Here is a 23,628-nt window from a genome sequence, read left to right on the forward strand (position 1 = left end):
GGGCGCCCTCCAGTTTATTTTTTCCATTCAGAGAGCACCCCCCCTCTCCCTCACCCCCCACCTGCCTCCCCCCCCTCCCTCCCTCTCCTCTCCATTGTCCCTCTGTGTGACAGCTGGAGTTGGCAATGTGAAGGGGAGAACAAAAAAGTAGCTCTCGCTGTCCAGCCCGGGTCTGCGGCCGCATCAGACGCCACTACACTCTCACACAACGCCGAGAGCATCATCCCGCCAAAGAGGAGGAGGAGGAGGAGGAGGAGGAGGAGGCCCGCCGGGAGCAAGTCTCCAACCAACCCCCCCCTCCTTAAACCATCAAACCCTCGACCTGTGATATGCTTCAGACACAGCCCTCCACATCCCAGATTCCACTCCCGCGCCCTTGTTCTTATTCTTAGTCGACGCCGTTTAGCCAACCTGGCAGCGACACTTTCCACGTCACGCTTGCCGCACATTGGCATCCTCGTTTATGGAAATGCTCCGAATCCAAAAACTCGGTTCTCATCTCGCCTGCCAGAAGGCACGAGAAGTAATCTGGCCACCCGTTGGTTAAGAGAGGACAAATTTTCTGTCTTGCAATATTCTCATTGAGTTGAAGTACAAAGAGGAAGAAGGAGAGGCTCGGTGTTAGCAGGAACGCAGGGACGGATGCGGCGGTAATGCGTGGTGGGGGGGCTTCTATCATTACTGCCAGTGAGTGGCTTTTATAAACACTGGCCCCCGCAGTTAATACCCAGAAAATCAATCCCTATATTAAGTCAAGCATGCGAAATGTCTCCTCTTCTCTGCTGAGCCGGAAGAAAGCTCTGCTCACCCTCCGCCATATGAGATACCTGGTCACCCACCTGTGGCCTTTATCTAAATCCCCCTTCATCCAGACAGGTATTCCCCCCTGACACGGCGCCGAAGGAGACAAGGAGGCAGGGATCTACTAAGACAGAGTGTCTATCTGTACCTGCTGCCCTCGGTGACGGCCTGACTTTGGCACCGCGATGATTTCCTCCACTTGAACTCTACATAATGGACACATTTTCACACATTTCAACCGCCGTACGCTGGAAAAGTATGAATTCACAACTGGTGTCACATCCCCGAGGCAAGGTCGCCGCTAATGGCTCTCACACCAGGGAGTTTGATGTGCATCGATTCATTCGCGCCGGCCCACAGCGACTCGAGTTTAGTTACACCTCCAAGTCGCTCTGATGGTCACTGGTGAGATCCACGCACGCCCCTGTACTCCTCAAGTGCTTCCACCGGGTAACACGTGTCGCCAGCCGACGTGGCGAGTCCTGCAGGCTTATCAGTCCTCCTCCCTGCCACTGCGGTGTTTGCCTCCGTGACACATTTCACATTTCTCATAAAAAAAGATGGGGGGAAAAGCGGCGAGCGTGTTCAAACAACGGGTATAGGAGGCATGCGGCACTTCACACAGTGTCGCGGCGAGAGGAGGAGGATTGTTAAACAAATGTCAGGATTAAGTGCACTACCTGAGATGGCAGGAGCACGCACCAATGCTCATGTATAAGACAATGACAGTATGACTATGTAAAGTACTTTGATTGCGTAATTGTTTGCTCAAGCCTACATGCTGCAGAACACTGCATATATTTTCATGTCTGTCTCTGTTTGCGATCTAATTTCAGGGCACAAGATGCAAATGTTATCTATAGTCTCACTGGAATGTCAACCTATAGTTTTTCCCATTTTCATTACAGAATTCCAACAATGTTACATTACAGAAAGAACTGAAAACGACAACAAGAACACCTGCTGTCTGTACAAAACGTGTTTCCTTGAATAAATTAAATAAATAGTAATAATCTAAAGCTTTGAGATTTGAGACATCCTTTTCAAAAACTAGATAAGTTAAACGGAGACAAAAATGAATTCACCACTATTTGTATAAAGCTTATCTGTGTTGATAGATTAGTCTTCAAATGCAAACTGGCTTCCACTGACAGTAATGATGACACGACTCAGATGGATTATATTTACGCTCCTCTTATAAAATGCTTCTTCAAAATCACTCCGATCAAATTACAAAATGGCACCAACACGCAAACATGACAGCAACATCCACTCAGTGTCGGTTTGAATTGATACCTGAGAGACGAGACGAGACGAGAGGAGAGAAGGTACTGTAACTTCCTGTTTGGACTTTGATTGTGTAATTGTTTGCTTGTGTCTACATGCTGCAAAATAGGGAATACATTTTCACGCCTCTCTCTGTGTGTGTGTCTGTGTGTGTGTGTGTGTGTGTCTGTCTGTCTGTCTGTCTGTGTGTGGTGTCAGAATCCATGCACAGGCGTTTGCTCTCGCTCACAAAACACACAGCATGGATAAACATCTACAGGCACGTACAGTATCTGCAAGTGCATTTGACAATCTGCCGCAGATATTGGAAATTCAGCGGTTTTAATATTTTTCATAAGGCACAGCGCCTGCAGAGGACCAGGAGGTGAGGCTTGGCGGTTTCACACGAGGCGCCAGAGACGACGCTCAACAAACTGCTGCAATATTTACCTGCAGACTTAACTAACCTGCGATTCTGTTACACCAAAAATAGTTCCGTTTTTTTTTTCTCCCTCCCTGCTTGGCTCTTTAAAAATGGGGCACAATAAATTATTCATCATAATATCTAAGCGAGACTGTTTCCGAGGCTCCATTTGGGAAGGTGTTGGGAGGATTAGCTCCTAGCTGTAATGCAGAGGGAAATTCATGCAAAACAAAACCCATTTGGGTGTTGTTGTTTTTTTCAGATCCATCAGCTGTTTTTGTTATTGCCGGAGTGATAATATAAAATGTGTGCGAGGAAAAACAATGCGCCTCTTCTTTTATCTTTTAGCGCTGATAACCAAACAAGGCACGTACAGGCAGGAGAAAGTGTTGAGCTGCTGCTGCCGCTGCTGCTTCTGCTGCTGCCGTTGCCGCCGCCGCACAACAGTTTGATTCTGCCTGCCAGTCAGAGAAATGGCACCCGTATAGAAATAAAAAATATGTAAGGTGACACACGGCGAGCTTCATTTTAAACATCACTTAGTGTGCAGAAACTTGACAGCGAGGTGAGTGAGAGGGGGGAGAGGAGACACGGATAGGCGCCGTGTTTCCAAATGGATGAGGTTCAAAGACGCCAAAAGGTCCCATTGTTGGGTTGCACTTGAAATATTTGAATTGCTGCGTCTCATATCGCTTGCTGGGAGAGGAACCGCTCGTAGACCCCGTGTGTGTGTGTGTGTGTGTGTGTGTGTGTGTGTGTGTGTGTGTGTGTGTGTGTGTGTGTGTGTGTGTGTGTGTGTCAGCCATGTCAATCTGGTATTCTCCCTAGATGAGCTTGTTCAAATATGCCTCCTTCCTATGTGAATCCCTGCCCAGGCCTGGTCCATGCCAAGTAGTTCAAAGCAGTAAACATCAAGGTAAATGCTATGCCTGTCATCTTGACTATATTTAAAGCAAGGAGCCAACCCCCACACACACACACGCACACACTCACACACACACAGAAACACACACGCACGCGCACAACAATGAGCACTTCAAAAAGAAGCTGTTGTCATGCCTTAGCCCGCAGTGACAAAACACTATCTGCACAATGAGTGTACGAGAGGGTATTTAGTTGTGATCTATGAGGATGTGAACAAAGAGATACAGACTTTAGTGCTCGTTTAATCACTTTAACTGAAGTGTGGCTGTGGTGAGCGTAGTTATCCAGACATGACATAGTTTTAAAGCAGTGAACAAGTGTATTCTAATCTGGAGACGCACTTCATGCACATCTGCCAGACCATTTAGGCCCGATTCAAAAGAACTCCATTCAGTGCCAGAGAACCACGAGTAAATGATCAAACACTGGTATTTATTAAAGATAGACATTAAAGTCAGGATGTTAGACAGATTGCCGTGTTATCGTTATCATTCAGCTCTCTTTTTGGAAATTCAAACTTGATGTAACACTGCGGTCCACACTGAGTGAAAAAAAGAGGCAAGAAACCAATAAAAACAAGGATTAAGGACTTACTGGATAGATTTCTGTAGGCATCAACCTCCAATTTTTACATTTGTCAACATACACTAAACAATATCTGACACTAGGAATGAGGGAACAGATCATTAGACTCGACTTAACAAAGCTGAATTTAAGTTAAGAAGCAAATATCTGTAACTCATCTCTAAACATTACTGAGGCCATTTTCATAAGGCTCTTCAGCCAATAACAGTGAAGCTCTTTAGACTCTCTATTTCACCCAAAGCTTTATATTTTAAGCCTCGATCGTCCCCGTCAATACTGGATTAGTTAAATCCACACAATAATAAATTCATCACTGGTGGAGTTAAGGTTGAGCCGTATTTATGGAGAAGCTGTAATTCCCTGCTGGCTGCCTTCGACAACAACGGCGCCGTATTTAGACTAGCTACATTGCTCACACGTATAATATTGACGCTTGTTAAAACGCTCCACAAAATCAATTACAGCAAACGGCGCACAGACAGAACGCGTCGAGATCAGAGATGGCACAAATTTGGCGCAATTTACACTAAAAAGGCTTCTTTGCAATATGTAGAGGGCTCTTAATAAGGAGATGTTCCAAAGTGCTGGAAAGTCATTAGACATCAAATAAAAAGGACCTAATCCAGAGTGTGACCCAGTTTGGCTGAAGAAACAGCACCTTGTCGCAAAAAGCCAGCAGAAGCTAATACTTTATTCTGCCGTGCGTGCAAAGATAAAAGAACAACTTTCACTAAAATATCGTCCAACACATCCTCAGTCACAACACTGAGGGAAACACAGAGGTTTTAATTGTGTTGTTTCAATAGAATCCACACTACTTTTAGCCTCTTATGTTCTCGGCTGGGTTTTTTTTTTTATCTTGGAGGGAGATAAAACTGCAATTAATTTTGAACGGGGGGGGGGGGGGGGGGGAACAGTGAGACAATACATCAAGTCACACATGAGTGGTGGCAGGAAGGGATATGTGGGCCACCGCAGAATAACGGAGGTAGTCAAAGGTAGCGCTCATAATTGAAACCCAAATCACAAGAGACTTGGTGGGCTGGGAGGCTCTGATATTGAGACTGACAGTAAAGAGACAATGAAGGAGAGCGCACGCTGACTTCACGGGTTCAAAAGCAAGTGTCCTCTGTACACCCGGGTCTTCAAGACACCTCGAAACCACCAAAGTACTTCTCCAAGACGGTCTAAGTCCGGCTCAGGTGGAGACTCGGCTCTAGTTTGTAGCTAGCTAGGGATGTTTGCTAGTCTGCTCTCTTCTCTCGGCGTAGCGATACAAAGTAGCTGGTCTATGTGAACACTTGAGTATGACTTATAATAAAGGTGGAGCTCTGATAATATGAATCGTGGCTGCATCCCATTTAGGTGTTTGCGAGCGCACGTCCATGGTTTAACGGCACACCTAAATGGAACGGAGTCGTCGTTAATGTTATGACTGTCGTGAGAAAGATCTGCAGGGGGGGGCCAGCAAATGAGGTGATATAAAGATTAGGACAATTTCACTTTACCAGCATGAGCCTGTGCCAGCGTGGCAAACACAGCACGCTTTATCACAAACCTGCCACTCTGCATGTGGCGTGTGATTTTGTTTGGCGTTCCCTGCCAGAACAACAACATCACCAGGTCCAATTTGCCCCTGTGTGTACGACATCAAGCCCTACACTGATTACAATAAACACAAAATACAGGTCTGGTGTAGGTTCTGATGCAACATATGTCCGGTTGTGTGTGGCACGTATGGAACCGTATGGCGTATTGTGTCTGCCTGCCTCAGCATACGCCTCGGCCATCAGCTCAGCCTGCGTAAGTGCAGATATAGATGTAGAACCACAGGAGGCGGCGCGTGATAGGGTAAGGGTCGGATCCCTATAAACGCATGCGGCCAAAGCCTCATAAATTCTCATCAGTGTCTTCATTAAATGTTTTCCCCTGTTATCACCATGACGACGCCGGCACAGCGCGCGCCTGCAGGGGGAGAGGCGCGTGTGGCTGTGTAACCCCGGGGGGTTACTTAGGGGGTAACTGGGCACGCAGGCAGCGACACCCCATACCTCTCCTGTAGGCTTTCGGGGGGGGGGGGTTTGAGGGGGGCGGGGAGGGTGTTGGGGGTTGGGATGGGCAGGCAGCCAGGAATGTTAGATCTATTCCGTGGCGATCTCACTTGACAGGCAGTGGCTGCGTCTGGACTGGAGGCAAGCGCTCTGATTTCTCTCTTTAATTACTGCTAATCGGAGGAGCCGCAGCCCATGCTAATGAAGCCACACCAATCAGCTGGAGGGGGGGGGGGGCCTCACTGCAACAAAAAAAAAAAGGAAAAAGCTCAACGTGAACGCCACCGACTCTGCCCGTCCGTCTCCCAGCTCAGACAGCTTTCCAAGAGAAGTCTGCCCCCGAGCCAAAGCCAGCAGAGTCGCTCATCCAGAGAAACCTCAGCAAATCCCTAATGAGGCCTCGGCTGCAGCCGGAGAGCCGGATCGGTCGCCCGTCTCTCCCGCCTCCTCACACCGCGACTTCTGACAACAACACAAAGTGCGGCTGATCGTGAATTCTGAGGACAGGATTAATTACGATTTACGTCAGGGTTTTTGACGCTGCTGTAACATAATCATACATTGACAGGTCATTATTGTAAATGCATATAATCAATCTAGCCTATTTTCACCCGCAAACATAATTACACCGTGTGCCTTTTTGTAAAGCTGGGATGAGTTTTTTTCCCCTTCTTCTCCTTCAAAGTGAATAACGTAATGAATTGTGATTGGCGTGATTGCATGCGTGGAAGGACCTCGCTCTCACAGATCTTTTAAGTCTTTTGTTGTTTCCTACAATGACATCTAATTCCTGCTATTACTTTGGATGTTGATCAAACTATGCAAAATGACACATCTCACTTTTTCTTTCCCTCAAAATTGCACCGATCCGCCCCAAACGAGGGAGACAATTAGTTTGTTCATTCATTTGTCCAGATTGGAGATAAAACCGACTGCACAACTGATGAGAATCTGCGGGGGGAAATATTAGAATAACATATTTTTCACTTTTTGACGACATCACAGTTTGTTTCTGTCTCCTGCACTGGCGTCAAATAAAGATAGAGAAAAAATACGTTCTTACTTTATTTTGGGGGATTATAGTATAGCGTACTTTTTTTTTACTTTCCTCATGATTTGCATTCCTCGACATGAATCCAACATGGTGAACTTGGGTATGGATGCACGCACGGATGTTGGCAATCGTGTAGAGAAGAAACTGTGATATGTAAAGTGGAGAACCATCTCAGCAGGAGGCCGTCAGCTCGGCACCTTCACATGCAGTACGCCACATTTGCAACGATTGGATCATGCATCAAGATGAAAGACAACATACATCATGGCGTAAACATGAAAGAAAAGCCTGTTTGATAATTAAAAGATCTAATTAATGTTAGTAATTGGATGATATCTCGGGTTATTAGTAAACTCAATATAGTTTGGAGTTTTCTGATCTATTTTGCGTCGTTTTCAGGCAAAAAATACATCTGAGGTATAAATATTTAATGTCACGTTTACGATTGCAAACCTGTCAGGCGTTGGCGTTATAGTATGTTTAAGCGGTAAACACGAGCAGTGGATGAATTGTATTCAAGCCACTTAGAGTCGTCTGGTTTCATTTCATGCTTTATCGCCACGGATGGAAGACGATGGCACGCCGTCCCCACCCCCTAAAGTCAAGGTCATCGTATAAAAGACCGGAACAGCTCATCAAGCAATTTAGTTGACCTTGTGAGGCAGAAAGTAACTAGCAGTTACAGCAGGATTCACAATTACAGTCAATTAAAGTCAATAAAAATGATATGACAGTTGATTACATTTAATTTACTCGGAGCAAAGTGGTTTCCGTATTGTGCGCTCGCTGAGCAGTAATTAATCTACTGCTGCACATCAACCAGAGAGCAAAAAATATGGAATTTTGCTGAAGAAAAGAGAGACTTAGGAGCTCAGTTATAATGAAGAATTTACACACGGAGATAAACTTTGGGCTAAAAGTCTCAGGGATCTAATCATCGTTACATAAATCAGCATCGGCAATGAAACGTTTAGTGCCCTAAGATACGATACCACAACTCATGATGCGTTCAAGGGCTCATCGTAATGTGATGTAAACCGAAATGGTGTGCTGGTTTGTGCGACTTCAGTGCCATTTACTCCCAGCACAAAAGGTCAAAGGTGGTACTGGTAAACTCGTGTAGACTTGCGACTAACTCATTTCCCATTCCTCCTCAACAAACAAACCGCACTACATAGAACAAATGACATCGTCTGAGTTTTGCAGCGACGTTAACAGATAACCAAGGGCCACCACTTAGCCTGCAGCCAGGGCTTTTCCTGCTGCCGTCCACGCTGAGGTGCCAGATGTGCTAGGCAAGCGTCCACATGATAAATGGCAGAAGGTGAGCGCTGGCAAGCGGCGAGCGGGAGCTCCCTGCCCCACTATCCTGCCGCCAGTCCCTCGGCACGCCGCTCGCCAGGCCAAATGGCACTCGCGTCCCCCTTCAACGCTGACATTTAGAACCTCTGTCATCCCATCCAGCTGTGGACGCCGCAGGAGCCCCCCCACCCCCATCTCAACCCTCTATACAATAACTGCGACCCGCTTCCAGACACCAGTCAACATATTACAATAAACAGCCAGAGCTTTCAGACAACTGTGACATGTTGCACAATGGGGACGTGCCAGAGATGCTCAAGGTTGATGAAGTCATACCTGCAGATCCAACTGGCATTGTGCTTTTTAAAGGGCAAATTCACTTGAAACTTCTCTGAATGACCAAATGATTACAGGATTGGATCATGAGTCCATGGATGTGGTGGAGTGGATGTACACTTCCTGAAAACAATGATAGTTTGTGATGGCAGGTTCACTTTAAACTACTAGACTCAAACTTTCTGACTAATGCAGATCTGTGTCCATTTCATTCCGGTCCTTTCCCCTTTTAATATTGGTGCTATAGCGGCAGCTTGCTGAGTGTGAAACTTCTAGAAGTGTCTTATAGTTGGACTTCCTTCATTTCGGTTCAGCTAATGATGCCAGTAAGTTCTGAGATTTCTGGCTTTTACGGTGAACTTCAGAGGAGAAAATTGACCGGGCGCCATATGACAACTATCGAGTTAGATGTCAGAAAAACATCTACAATCTATAACATCAACATAAACATCAGGCTTTGGTGTCAGCTTTTTCAATACGGGCGTCAACAGAAACACAATTTAGCCAGAGAGCGTGCAGCATTTGGAGAAAAGGGCAGAACTTTGGCCAGCAGCGGAGTCTCGCAGGCTATTACTACTGCTGCTGCAACCAAACACAACACTGTCCGTACGCATTCCCTTTGAGCTGCCAGAAATCTGTTCATTTTCGATACCTGCTTCTTTCTTTTTAGGGTCACTGGAGTTCAGGCCGGCATGCAGCTACAAAAGGCAGGGAAACACCCTCGACAGGTCATTAGTCTATCACGCAGACAGAGACATTCACACCTACTGGCAGTTAGGAGAATTGAATTCACCTCGCTGTCTATGTCTAAGTGCAAACCGCAGAGCTGCCGCGCTGCCCTGAGCTGCCGAGAGTCGATGTAGGCAATGCAAGAAAGAATGCGAAAATAATTGCTTGAATGCACCGGGCACCGGTCGGATGATATAGAGTTTAACACCGCAAGAGTGTCTATTCAACTCTCTGGATTTTTGCTTTTATTTAACACCACTAAAGCAACCGTACCTTATCTTTAACACCGCCAACAAGACATAAAAGAACTTTAAGGTAGGCGTGTAAACACTTCCACATCCTATCGCTCATTAAAAAGCGTGGAGCCCACCCTTACCCGGGCGAGAGAGCTCACGTCACAGTACAGCCAGAGCAAAATACCAAACTGCGTGACACGGTATCAAAAGCGTTTCTGCAGTCCAAAGGTCAGGTGACGGTAAAAGGTTGCCGAGAGACGGAGCTGCTGGATGGTCTTTCATCAGTGGGAGGCAGCTGGAGTCTCCAAAGAGGCAGTGTTACTCAGGGCTGCAGGCACAGTGGGGCTGCTCCAGGATGACATTTCACATCCAGATCTGCCACAGCAATGGCATTTTAGACACTTTTAAAACAGCCGGACCGGACCTTCCTGCACTGCTGAAATTTTTATAGACGGGGAAATTTTTTTTGTCATTGTTTGGGGTTTATCTTGGTGTCGGGAGGAGATTGGATAGATTGTCAATCCAGGTTCCGATGTGGGGGAATCGATCGGCTAAAACACACACACACCCACACACACCCACACACGCCCATGCACACCCACACACACCCACACACGCCCATGCACACACACACACACACACACGGTCAGCGACATAAGGACGCTGGAGCTGCAGTGAAACCGCAACACATTTATGTCCTCTGAGGGCCGCCTTAAAAAGGCGAAGATCCGGATATTAACATAAAAATCAGTTTTTCCTCATCTTCCCGAAAAAAAAACAGTTTGAAAACCGACATGGGAGAATGTGTTTTGAAGTGAAGCGTATAGCCGTGCTGCTACAAGATCAATTTGTCCAACTCTTATCCCAGTTATTTGTGTATCTCAGCCCGCGCGTGTTTATGCCGTCGAGCAGGAAACGGTCAGCGGCGTTTTCCTTTGAAGCCCTTGCTGAAATTATTTCCCTTTTGCTCGGAGGAATTGAATTTGCGGGCGGTTATGTATTTGTTATTAAGCGATATAGGCGACAATATGCGGGCTTTGTTAGATTAAAGGCAAGCAAATGCACTGATACTGCCATTCACATAACATCAAAACAGGGAGATACATATTCATGAGATGAACAAAATGGGGATTTAAAGTTATGGCCCTCCAGTTTGAACCAGAAGTTATTGGATCCAGAGTGTGTGAATGGAGATTTGATTGCGATCCTAAGCTTTGTAATAAATCTTGACATTAAAATTACACGTGATGGCGCCAATCTGTGGTAAATTACATTCAAACTATGGACAATGCGGAAAGTAGACGACAGAAATGCCTGGAAAGAAAACTTTGACTGGATTCAAACAAAATGATGATTTCAGAGAGGCGTCCAACAAAGCGACAGGCTGGTTGGAGCGGCAGAATCCCCACGGTATGACATCTGTACAGATATCCACACAGTTCGTGATCAGCTTGTTTGGAATGTCGACCAATTAGATAACACCCGTGTCAAACACATCACAGTCAGGTGCCCTTAATCGAATGCGATGTGAAACCAACCGAAACAAATAAAAAAAAGACACAGCGTCCAACAAAAGGTCGAAACTCTGCTGTGGACTCCAGGTGTGAAAGCAGCCATCGTCTCATTTCGCTTTCATAACACATAAGATGCATGTCGCGGGGACAACAAACATGCAAATTTAATTAGGTAGCTATAGCAACAAGAGGATGTAGCTGATGTGATTTGACACTTTGGAATTCACTGCAACAGATTGCAGCCTGGCCAATTCTGATGTGGAAACATTAATGTGTTCAACTGTCCAAATGATCAAACAAATACAGTGAGGGTTTAAAGCATTTTTGTGTATTTTTTCCAATCATATTTTGAGCGGATGTGCCCTTGCATTAATCATGGGCGGGCGTAATGGAAGGAAAGCCTTTCAAATGTGCAACAAGGGGTCATCGTTACACGTAACCTTTCTCAGAAATGGCTTTCGTCTGTGTCCCTGCACTTTGTCGGTTGATTAGAGAAAACAACGTGAGCTCTCTGCCAATCCCAAGACGTGACATTCCAGCCTGACACACGCAGGGATTATAGAGTAATGTTTATTTCAACCTACATCCACTTCCATTATGAGGCTCTTGCAGCGGTTCCTCAGAGGTAATGCAGATCTGTAATCACGCGTAGGCAGACACGGCGCGACTACAAGGAGAATTGATGTACAAGTCCTTGTAATATCAATTACACACACACGCTGCATCCAAAAGGCAGGGCTCTGTAGTAACATTAGTAATGTACACGTGCAGATGTACACACAAATAAGAGCAGAGCCTCCTCGCCTGCCATATATGATTTACATTCAGTGGTTGGATAATCAGTTGACACGCAGCTCGGGGATTGCGGTGCTTAACGAGCGCCTCTTCACACACACAGTTTGCCTGAGTTATCTCAAACACGAGGTCGCTGTCAAAAATGTCAATGAATCTCAATATAACCACCAACTTAATCACACTGGGACCGTCTCACACCAAAGGCACAGGCGCGCGCGGTAACGCATCGATTCTCCCGCCGCCGCCGCCGCCACCGCCGCCACCGCCGCCGCCTTCTTCTGTAAAAGCGCCGGCGTGTACAAAATGGAAAACATTACAGTTAATTCGTTACAGATGTGCGGTTTAAATGATTTTATAGGTCGTTTGGTATTCGCGGTGGCTGTTCAATGCAATTTCTAAATTAGTTCGTTTGGAGGGGGTGAGCGTGTTTGGGTGAATATTCTGCACTCCTGAATGAGTTAAACATGGATCTTGTGCAGCGTAAGCCAGCAAATCCTGAGCTACTGCAGTTTACAGCTCATAAGCAGTAAAGTCTGCTACTCTACACAAGGCTTTACGGGCAGGTTTCCCAGGTAAGGACAGTAACTATCCCCCTTGCAATCCCTCCAAGATAAGATTCCCTCTATGGATGTCTTTATGCCACTGTCTGTATGGTCTTTATTTCATAGTACCTGGAAATCCCCTTAATCATCCAGTTTTTGTTCTGTGCACATCTATGGTATTATATTTCATTCTTCCGTATCCCCTCACCAGCGTGACGTCACATTCAAAGGTGGTGCACATGTGGCTAATCTGGTATTTCTCATCGTCTAGATTTGTTCTGTTTCTGCTCTTCGGCCTGGCGTGCAGCGTGCGGATCGTCGGTTGTCTCTCTGATGGTTGTCAGGTTGCCGCCCTGTAGCATCTGACCAACATGCTCCTCCATTTCAAAAATACCTCTCCGAGCCTCCCTTTATTCCCTCTCTCTCTCCTCCCACCCCCCACTGGTAGCAGCCACGCTGTGTGTATATAGCTGCCAGCTAGTGTGAACCTTTCTTTGCCTAGCTGCCTGGTCGCCGTCTCCAGCTCGGGGGCGACTTATCGACCTCCTCCTGCATGGAAGAAGATGTGAGGAGATAGAATGGGAGGCTGGGAGGGGGGAGTGGAGGCTGGCTGAGGAGTCAGAGTGCGATATTATCTGCCAGGATATATTTTCCACCCTGAAAGCGCTAAACGCTGGATAATATCTATATTCTCTGTATGATTTCCACCGCCAAAACCGCACAGAGGCTCCGTCCGACACAAATTCTCCTCCCCTTCCTCCTCCCCGTTTCCCCCCTTGGAGTTTTTCACACGTTTACAGGACTCATGAATTGCTGTGGGAAGACTCCATTTGCCTGAGTGCAGCTGCCCACAGGGACACGGTTGTTAATAACAGCCAAACTCACAAGAAACATGGCTTGTGCCATACACACGCACACACAGATAAGTTATTTAAGAAAAGCAGATTCGCCCTCTCCTTCCTCTTCAGGACGCGCTCTCTGTGCTCTGTACCGGGGTGGATATTACTCGGCCCATTGATTGATGTCTCCTTCCTCCCCGCTCTGACATTTGCTTATCTTCGTCCGCATCTACAGCTATTGACGTTCGCTCTATCTGGACATCTTCTTAAGCTCTTTTGTCATTTGTCACCTCTTAAATAAAATGGAAGGTTGGGTGGGTGGGGGGGGGTTGGGGGTGCTGGTGATAAGACTTAATGATGCCATCCGCACTTACACAGTGTTTAGCCTAATTTGCGCCTCTGCAATCCGTCTTATGTGGGGGTTTGATCGAGCATAATTTGATATTTTCCAGCCCAATCCGGCTCGGAACTTCAGCAATTTTCTGCAGAAAATCCGCCTTATGGTTTAACAGCTTTTATTCTAATGCATTTCAAGTGGCCACTCAACAGGTTCTCCTCTCAAAAGCGACCATTTTCAAGAACTTTTAACCATCCACCTTCTAAATGCAGGCTGCTGGGATCGTGTTAAGGCCGCTGTACAACTTGTGCTCCACTAACTCCTTGTTTGTGGCACAGTCAACATGTCCCTTCTTTAACATGCATTTCTACAAACACAGTCTGCTGCAGATTTTCTCCCCATGAGGTGGAAGACAGACTCTTCCTCCTCTCCCTCCCTCTCTCCATTTATCCCTCCCTCACCCCGGCTCCTGCAGAGAGGCTATTATTGCAGCTAATTATCTACAAATAGGCCCAATATGACAAACACAGCCCTGTACCAGCGCTGGCTGAGCGCAGGAATCACTCTGAGTGGGAATAAAAGAATGAAAAGGAGGCGAGGAGAGGCAGACAAAGAAAAGGACAAAAATCACCCTAAAGAAAAAAATAAAGAAGAAGAAGAGAAGTGAATCAGTGATAATTGAGAAGAACGTGATAAAGACACAATGTGGAATAAGACCAGAGAGTGTGTGCTGCTAAAAAAGATATAAGTGGGAGGCAGATGGGCGAAGAAAGGCAGTGACACCAAAAGGGAGACGGCACAGAGGACACGAACACAGGAAAATGATCTGGTCTATACAGTGTGTGACGGCTGTTGCCAATAGCAACTGTCCTGCGATGCACAGGCCACATCCATTTAGCTCCCAGCATGCCTCGTGATCAGGGCAGCTCAGGGGTCTGAGGCTGTCTGTCTCATTTCCATAGAGAAACTCATTTACCAGGCGAGCATGGAGGACTCTGACGCATCAATGGGTCCTTGATTAGATCCTTACCTCTGATACATATGAATATGTATCAGTGTTGAATGAATACACATTTACTCTGCTTTCATCTGGATCATCACAAGTGTCCTCCTGTTCTCCTCTTAATTTTTGCCAATGAATATGTCAGAGGAGCATTACGCCTCCATACACAGCCACAGCACTCCACATAATCTGCTCATTGTTAGTCCCCGGCTATGATCAACACTCACTTTAAGTTTCACTCCATGCACGGAGCTTTTGTCTTCTTGCGTTTTTGTTTGCCATGGTGACACAGCTCTCAGAGAACCTAAAGGAAATGAAGGAGGGCAATCCGAGGAGAACACTTGTATGGATTGGATTGTAGGATGTATATTTGGAATTCATTTCTCCTGAAGATTAGTGTTTGGCTGCACAACTGAGGCTGCAGGTGTGATGAGCGATGCCAAGACAAGTCCTGTGTTTCCTGTCCCACGAGCCCCTTTCACACACACAGACACGCGCACACACACATGTACACACAAAGCGGATCATCCAGCAGATACACCTTTCTTTTTTTTCTCTGTTAGATGAGCACGACTTACATCACTGACTCCAGCCTCCAGGATCTTCAGGCCCGTCTCCTTCTCCAGCTGCTGCTTCTGTTCAACTGCACGGGAGAGAGACAGAGAAGCAGAGGAGGTGTGAGTGCGAGCAGCAGATGACAAAGTTGCACATTTTTCACTACCCGAGGCACTGGCACCAAACACGCCGGTCAGTCAGAGTGATGCAATGAATGGAACAGCGTGAGTCAGAGCTCGTCGGGGAACGGGAAGCCAAAACTGGTTTCCGTCGGGGGGGCGGGGCAACAGGTCAGCAGGCTCAATACTGTTCCCTGCGGGGCGATTGGGGAAAACCACGAGCGGGGACACGGGCATATTCACAGCAGATGAAGTGCTTGTGGATCGGCGGCGTACAATAACTTCAGCCGCCGCTTTTGTTCTGGCAGTAATTAACACACAACCCGAGTCTGATCCTGGGATCTATTGATCTAATCAAATATGGCATGCTATTTCCAAAGCTTTGTTCGCCGAAGACATTGTCATGCAAATGGAAACCAAAGTGAGGCGGCGTTAAATATCCGTCGTTCAAGATCACACATTTTGCCGGCGTTCCTTTCTTTTTCTTCCTTTTTTTTTTTTAACGCCTGTACCCTCACTTTGATGGAAACATCTATATTAAAAAACAAAATCAAAGGGGTCTTAATAGATTACGGCAAATTATAGAGTGAAAGGAGAGGAAAAAACAAGAGCATAATTTTAATTGAGTTTGTTAGCATGTGAATGTGATTGGTAATGGGGGGGAAAGGAAAGAGTGAGAGAGAGAGAGAGAGAGAGAGAGAGAGAGAGAGAGAGAGAGAGAGAGAGTGAGAGAGAGAGAGAGAGAGAGAGAGCAGGTCCTTTAAATCCCATTTCCCCAGATGAAGGCTATGCAAATGACCATGAAGAGCTGAACCCTACCTCACTCTCCAAATTCGGCAAGGGCCTGTTTAATTAGTATTTTAATCTATCCCAATGATTCCACTCAGTGGACTCAATATATGCAGCATTCCATCTAATTAAGCACGCTACTTTTAGGATAATCATCCATCTCCCCTCGCCCTCTCTCTCTCTCTCTCTCTCCCTCACTCCTCTTCTCTCTCCCTTTGCCAGGAAGGATCCTGCAAACATTGATCATCCCATCATCTCGTCAGCGTGGCGATGGGAAGGGGGGGACATGTTATATTTTAAGGTGTCAGCCGGTGACGATAAAGGAGGATGCGAGGAGAGAGCCAGAAAGGTCAAATGTATATATTAAAAGTCTCTTCTACGGAGCGAGATTAGAATGCCACGTAAGAGGAATAGACGGGGGAGAGGAAGAAGACGCATACATCACAAAGTCTGGAAAACTTGGTCGTGGTTTCCATCTTCACTTTGCTGCCCGGTATTTGGTCGCAGCCATTTTCCTTTTCCCATAGATAGCATCCGTACCTGGTGCTGTTCAGGTGGGGGGGGGGGGGGGGGGGGGGGGGTAATGAGCGAGGTAATTGGGCCCAGCTGGGTGAGGGTGTGGGAGGTGGGGGAGGGAAGCTACTAAAAGGTCACACAACGTTTTGGTCCTAATGAGGAACCCTCTGGGGTCGCAACACATCATGAGTCAAACTATGAAAGATTAGCCTGGAATCAACACACATACATAGACACGCACATATAGACACACACACACACACACAGAAATCACTGGCTGGTGCTGGCGTTTTGACTGACAAGCTGACATTAACCGTCTTACGGTGCAACCAAAGGAGCCTGAAGGTCAGTATTTACTCGCAAATCAAAGCTGAGGACTCTCCAATCAACCTGAGGGAGAGGTCGGTCCCACAACAGCCACTTTAAATGTAAATACAGCGCGCTCGCCCAGCTCATTAACCGCAGACTGGATGGATCTGGACTGCAGTGAGAGAATACGACCAATGGATTGCTTGTTCTGTCAGTGACTGTACAGATAACAGCCCACAGCATCTCTCTCTTTGGTCACCCCTTATATTAACCTCCCACTGGAGCTCACTCTCTCCCTCTGTTTCTCTCTCACACACACACACACACACACACTCTCTAGCACAGATTGTGTAAGCTTCAAATTAGCCACCAAATACTCCTGACAGACTGTGGAAAAGAGATGTCAGGTCTCATTTCAGAGAAGCTTCTCCCGCCATTTTAATAGGCGTTGTCTGAGTCGCTCCTGTCTGATCTCCAATATCCAAACGCGATCCCTGCTGCTAATTTTTTATCTTTTGGGTTTCCGAGTCACATTGAGCCCGATCGTCTGATGTTCAGTCGTCTAAAAGCGCCGCAAAGCCAAGCGGGTTTTTTCTTACAAGTTCAATAGGAAATCAAACCCAAGACTCAAAACTCAGCGTTTCATTTTGTGCAGAATGATGAGTTGGAGCTTGAAGATCATGTCAGTTAAAAGGACCAAACCCGGTAAGACAAGTGATTTGATTTAAACCATGATTGCTGCATCTTCACGCACATTAGTGACGTGATGACTAAAAGGCCATTTCAATCAGAAGATTCCCCGTGATTTTGTACATCCTTGGCTTCCCGCTAACGAGCTTAAGTACGGCGACATTAAAAACACACAACCGCCTTCCAGCTCGGCGTTATCTGACCTTTAAAATCGCACGGCAGCCTGCGCGCTAAACACAAACTGTCTGCCGCTGCCACGTAATTTGATTAAAATGTTGTTTTTGCGCCGCCATATGCTGCAAACTAAAGCAATTCTTCGCCCCTCATCATACATTCTAATAGCAATTCCAAATGATTATTATGAAGACAGCAGTCATCAGAGCTTGAAGTCATGAATATATATATTCATTTTTTTCTGATATACGACACAGAGTTGTTATTGTTAGAACCAATATGAATTCAATATGGGGAGACAAATCACTGAGGCTGGAGGTAGTTTGTATTTCGGCACGGCACGGCGGCGCGGCGGCGTCACGTGACGGTAATGTTGCCTCTTTGGACAAATGGAGGCGTGGAGTTGACAAAATGCATATTTCAACACCCTCTGATTGATCTCTTAATATTGAATAACATCCACATCCATTCCATCCATCTCCCCCCCCTCCCTCCCTCCCTCTCTCCGCTCCTCCCCGGGTCGTCTATTCACCACTTCCATCGCTCCATCCGTCACTCAAAGCAAACAAAATGAAAGTGTTTATTGCAGAGGAGGGCTGACGCTCACGCCTCTCCACAGCCGTTAGCCTTATCAGCAGGCAATCGCTCCGATATTAAAGCTGCCATTCCGCCCATCACCCCCCCCTTGCACATATGATGGCTGTCTGTACCTATCATAGAGGAGGGAGTGGTAGAAGGAGAAGGAGAAGGAGAAGGAGAGAGGAATGCACCTGAACCCTTTTCCAGTCAAAATCCTCAGTGGAAACAAAAAACTAATATTCCTCCTTGGCGTCTGACCGCCATATCACTGTGGTGGCATATTCATTACATACATGACATGTAATCTGTGTGTGTGTGTGTATGTGTGTGTGTGTGTGTGTGTGTGTGTGACCCCTAGATCTGATGCATATCTAATGTAAATCAGTCCACATACATTGTTGCCTTTATGAGGCTTATTCACTTCTTTCGCTCCCTTTCGGCGTACAGCTCTTGTGGAATTCATCATTTCAAGGATATTCTCCTACAGGAAACGCACAAAGGGGCTTCTGCACTAACGCCGCGCCTTGGAACAATCATCCTGTGAATGAATAACTTAATATACATACACATGCACTTTGCCCGACGCAATCCAAGAGCCCTACACGCTTCCATCCTCTCTCCTTGTTCGCACAGATCAAGTGTTGTTCTGCCGCTCGCCTGATATGGATCAAGACGACCCGAATCAAAGGAGAACCAAATGAAACAGAGGGGCGAGGTGGAGAATGAAAGACTGCGATGTTATTATATACCGATATCAGAGCCAGACCGCATCAGCATCACAAACGCTGCCAGCTCAAACGAGGCAGAGAAAAACAACTCGCCTCCTCCTCCACTAAGGTCCCAGTGACATCTTTAATTAAGCTCTACTGTCCAATCAGCGGTGCCAATCATACAGCAGCAGGTCTGTCACATGGCCGGAGCACGCTGTTCACGGCAGGAGGTCCTGGCTAGCTCGCTGTTTGTTCACCCTGATCGATCGCTTCCCGCGGATAAGCCAACGCTGCGGCGCAACAAACCAACTGCTGATATCCAGAATCAACACATCACAAAACCTTTACTTCTGCCTGACACACACACACACACACACACACACACACACACACACAACACAACACAACACAAAGGATTCCTCTGAGACGCTGTGTTCAGGTTAAAAGTAGCAGAGATGATGTTACGTCGTAAAGAGGAGGAAGGAGACTGAAGCCTGGTTCAGCCCCTCTAATGGCCGCCGTGGTGGAATCAGCATGCACGCTGCGTCGGCTGCAGACCCCGCCGCGGCTCCTGGTATCAAACCCATTACAGGCCCATTCCTCTCCCTCAGACAGAACCCACATGACACATTTATAATTACATCCTCTCTTATTTGAGGACCTTTTCTGAGATGGCAGAATAATACACCTGGATGATTCTTTGCTGTATCCTTTACACGGCCACACGTGTGGATGCGCACGGACACACACACACACACAAACAGCCACAGGCGCGCACACACACATAATATCTGTTTCGTTGCCGCCTGGTTGATTAATAGATTGTGGCTGCTCTGACACTCTGTGTAGAATAGGCATTTTCCCTTTGATAGGTGCTGACACCAATTCTTCACGGACTGCAGGAGATCGGGGGAACAGAAGCAGCACTGGCAAATGACTTGGATGGCAGGCACCTCCAGATGTGGAAGAAACCCTGCGGATGTCACACCGCATTCTCGACGGGGACGCGTTTGCGTGGCGTGCGCTCGCGTCTCAGGGATGACAATCTGCAGATGTGTGACATATGTGACATAAATCACATCTGACAATCACTCAGACAGAATGGATAGGTTAGCGAATTACAGAAGGCGCACGCTGCGTGGTGAGGTAAACAATGCACATGCGAAACAATGGCGGACGTCAGGAGTCTGCAGAGCCGCGCTAATGCCTTTGAGTGACCTTTAACAACAACACAGGCTGCTTTTGTTGTCAGTAATAGAACGGAACAGCCGCCATGTTTCTGAGATAAACACCAACCCAAACAAGTGCAGCGTCATATTTAATATGACTAAAACCCTTTACTTTAGTCAAACTATTCCACTAAAGCAATCCAAAGTATCTATAAGGTCAAATTCCTCAATGTTGAGATGTTTGCGATGTTGCGTTAACATGTTCTGGCTGGTTGATGTCAGAGTATCAACCATAAATAATTTGAGGCTTCTGCAATGCTTTGCAACTCCAGATGTACCGGGTCAAGACACGTGCTGTGCTGTGAAGTTACCATGGTGAAGTTACCATAGGTAGTAAAGGCACTTTCAATACTGAGATTGCTTCCAAAGAGAGATTCCTTTTACCTGTCAACAAGAACGTCTAACGATCTGACATCATTATGTTGCTGGCAAAAGCTTCTGCCATTGCCCTTGAACATCGCACAAGGCTGTAGACTTTGAGTTGGTCCCTAGGCGACGCTCTGCTAATAATACATCATCTGAAAGTAATTGGCAACTACAGTGATTAGTAAAATACAAGTACCCTTAAACTGCAGGTAAGTAGTTTCCTACAATAACTGCAGGTATTTGTTTCCCGCCTCTGTATTTTAAAGCAGATCAAGAGTTTGTGGCACATTCCAATTGAAACGTAACCGGTGTGTGATACTACAAGCTACTTTAAAGCTGAAGACATTACTCGGAGGTCTTTCCTGGGTAAGATTTCTGTCCAAGCGATTAAAGATTCCTGCTCTCTGTGAAAGACGCCTCTCTGCTGTCCCTGGATGTGTCTGATACAAGATGAAAACATCTGGAAGTCTGCCATCGTCTGAAGGGAGCCTACTGGGGAAATGCTTATTGGAGGAAGGGAAAACAGGGCTGCAAACACAAGGATGCGCACACACACACACACACGCGCGCGTGCACACACACACACTCCTCTCCACTGCTTCCCCGTTGAGGGAACTCTGACAGAGGCAGCCCTACCTGTCACTGTAGCAGCAATTATCCTGCAGGCTCTCTCCACGGACCGTCTCCTGCAGGTCTCCACATTACTAAGCACATCACTGAGCACACACACATAGCGAGTGTGCACACTGACACACCGGAGGGCACACCGCACGTCTGCAAATGCACATACATATTCACCACACACGCACACGCACGCACGCACACACACACACACACACTCCGACGTAGACAAGCATGACCAGGCGCACACAGTTGTGCTTTTCATCCACAATTCACACTCCCCGAGCTAATGGCTCGAACGAATCGTAATGATGTGTTGGTGCAGACATCCTGCTCAAGCCAGTTTGGACGAGTAACACACATCATTACGTGGAAGTGCTCGTGCAAGCACACACATTCACACACACGCACACACACCTTGGTTTGGAGATAAATGCATTATCATATATGAGACAGCGAAGAAGTCTGCAACACAGTAGAAAATCAGAATAGATCAATAACGATGCTAAAGCCATCAGACAGCCGCGTTTGGAAACCTAGCAGGCGGCATTAACATGACCAGGATGTGAGCTCCGGTGGGTCTGGACATGAAAGTTCAGGGCTATTGGAAACAAAAACACACGCTCAGAAAGACAGGGTGTCCATTTTGGGCTGCAGGGAGGTCTTTCAGGGAGGAATTGATCTGTTTCCTGCTGGTTCACTGGAGCTGGGATCCAGAGTCCATTTTGAATCTTAGTAACAGGTTGATTGTGCGGCGCTGTGAAGGCTGATTTCAGAGGGAGGGGAAGGGGGGAAAAAAAGGAAAAAGAAAACCCCAATGTGACCTCATTACCGCAGATTTGTTACGACTGTCATTGGAAATCACAAACGCCATCACTCAAGTCAGGAATATGAGAGAGGATGAGAGGCGGGCGGAGCAAGACGGGGTGGGGCTGCAGGGCGGGGGGATCTGATGGCCATCCAGCTTATTTACATCTGCAAACAGGATCTATCATCAAACAATCTACAGCCGGGTACGTTACTGGTGAGGACAAATGTCACCAGATGCAACAACAAGGTCCATAACTGTTCAACCAGAGAGACTTTGTTACAAATAAGGGGAATCTGTACTAACTCATAATCGGCAATAAACCACTGAGATGAGCGTCTATTCATAAAAAGACAAAATCCGCAAACTATAGAAGGGATTATAGGAATTATTTTACACATTAATCTAAATAATCTGTGTATTTATGTAGGTGGGCCGTGTGTGCAAGTCTTAAGCAACGCAAATTGTGTCCTATCCTGACCAAATAAGGCCTTTTTGTGTTGATCAGACACTTTAGAAGGACGATTCATCATCTGCATAGAAACGACATTGAAACATAGACGAGACTGAAACGTCGGAGGTTTAAAGCGATACTGATCAACGTCGTCTCAATGTTATGCAACAATCTTGGCTCCAGATCAACGCCAAACTTTTAAGGCTCTACGCTTTTGTTGAACGATTGAGAGCTTTTTGTGTAATTCTGCCAACGACCAAGCAACAAGTCCACACAGGGAAAAAACACAAAAGTCCTTGGGGGAGGCAATTATTAAAAATTATTCCGATAGATGAGCTACAAGTAAATGTTTTATTGTAAACACTAACTGGAAACAAATTTGAGTTGAGCAATTCAAAAATAATTATTAATTTTTAATGGTGTAAATAAGGAGGAGGGTAAAATGAGGCTGCCGGGCTCGTCTGTGATCTTCTTTGTTTCGGAGGGATTTTATGTCTTGTGGAATAATTAATAACGTGCTCGCAGTATGTTTCTGTAGAGAGGCTGAGCGAGGTTAACTTACTAACATTTATAAGCACAACGGGAGAGTGAAAGTGACCTGTTTGGAGGTTCAAGGTCTCTAAATGGCCCACTGGTCTGTCGTTAGGAATCAGTTTAATAATGCAACCGCCCCTCTGCTAATGAAACGCTATCATGTTTCCTGTCATCATAAATATGTAAAAACAAATTAGTTCAACTCTGCCAGCAGACATTCACTCATTAATGCTTTGATTTTTTTGAAATGATGATTCCTGCTTCATTTCCTCTTTTGTTTCAAGATGAAAATAAAGGACTGCAGGCGCCACGGCATGAATCCAAAAGAGGCTCCACCATTTTGTGACACATGTTGGAGGGGATTTAATTTTGGAGGGAAAAACAGCAACAATCCAAAATGGATCCTTAATCAGACCTGCAGTACTCTCCCAGACGCT

At 46.4% G+C, this 23,628-nt stretch overlaps 1 protein-coding gene across 1 annotated transcript in view; it reads right to left on the minus strand.

The window, feature by feature from the left end:
- The window catches only part of ptprn2 (protein tyrosine phosphatase receptor type N2), a 91,717-nt gene that overhangs the window by 27,123 nt on the left and 40,966 nt on the right, over positions 1–23,628 (minus strand). The window contains exon 11 of the mRNA XM_076161088.1: positions 15,317–15,381. Within this exon, the coding sequence (XP_076017203.1) occupies positions 15,317–15,381 (65 nt within the window). The remainder of the gene's footprint in view (positions 1–15,316; positions 15,382–23,628) is intronic.

Source organism: Genypterus blacodes, unplaced genomic scaffold, assembly GCF_046128005.1.
Source record: "Genypterus blacodes isolate CSIRO-AG114 ecotype Tasmania unplaced genomic scaffold, CSIRO-AGI_Gbla_v1 ptg000110l_1, whole genome shotgun sequence".
Lineage (NCBI taxonomy): Eukaryota > Metazoa > Chordata > Actinopteri > Ophidiiformes > Ophidiidae > Genypterus > Genypterus blacodes.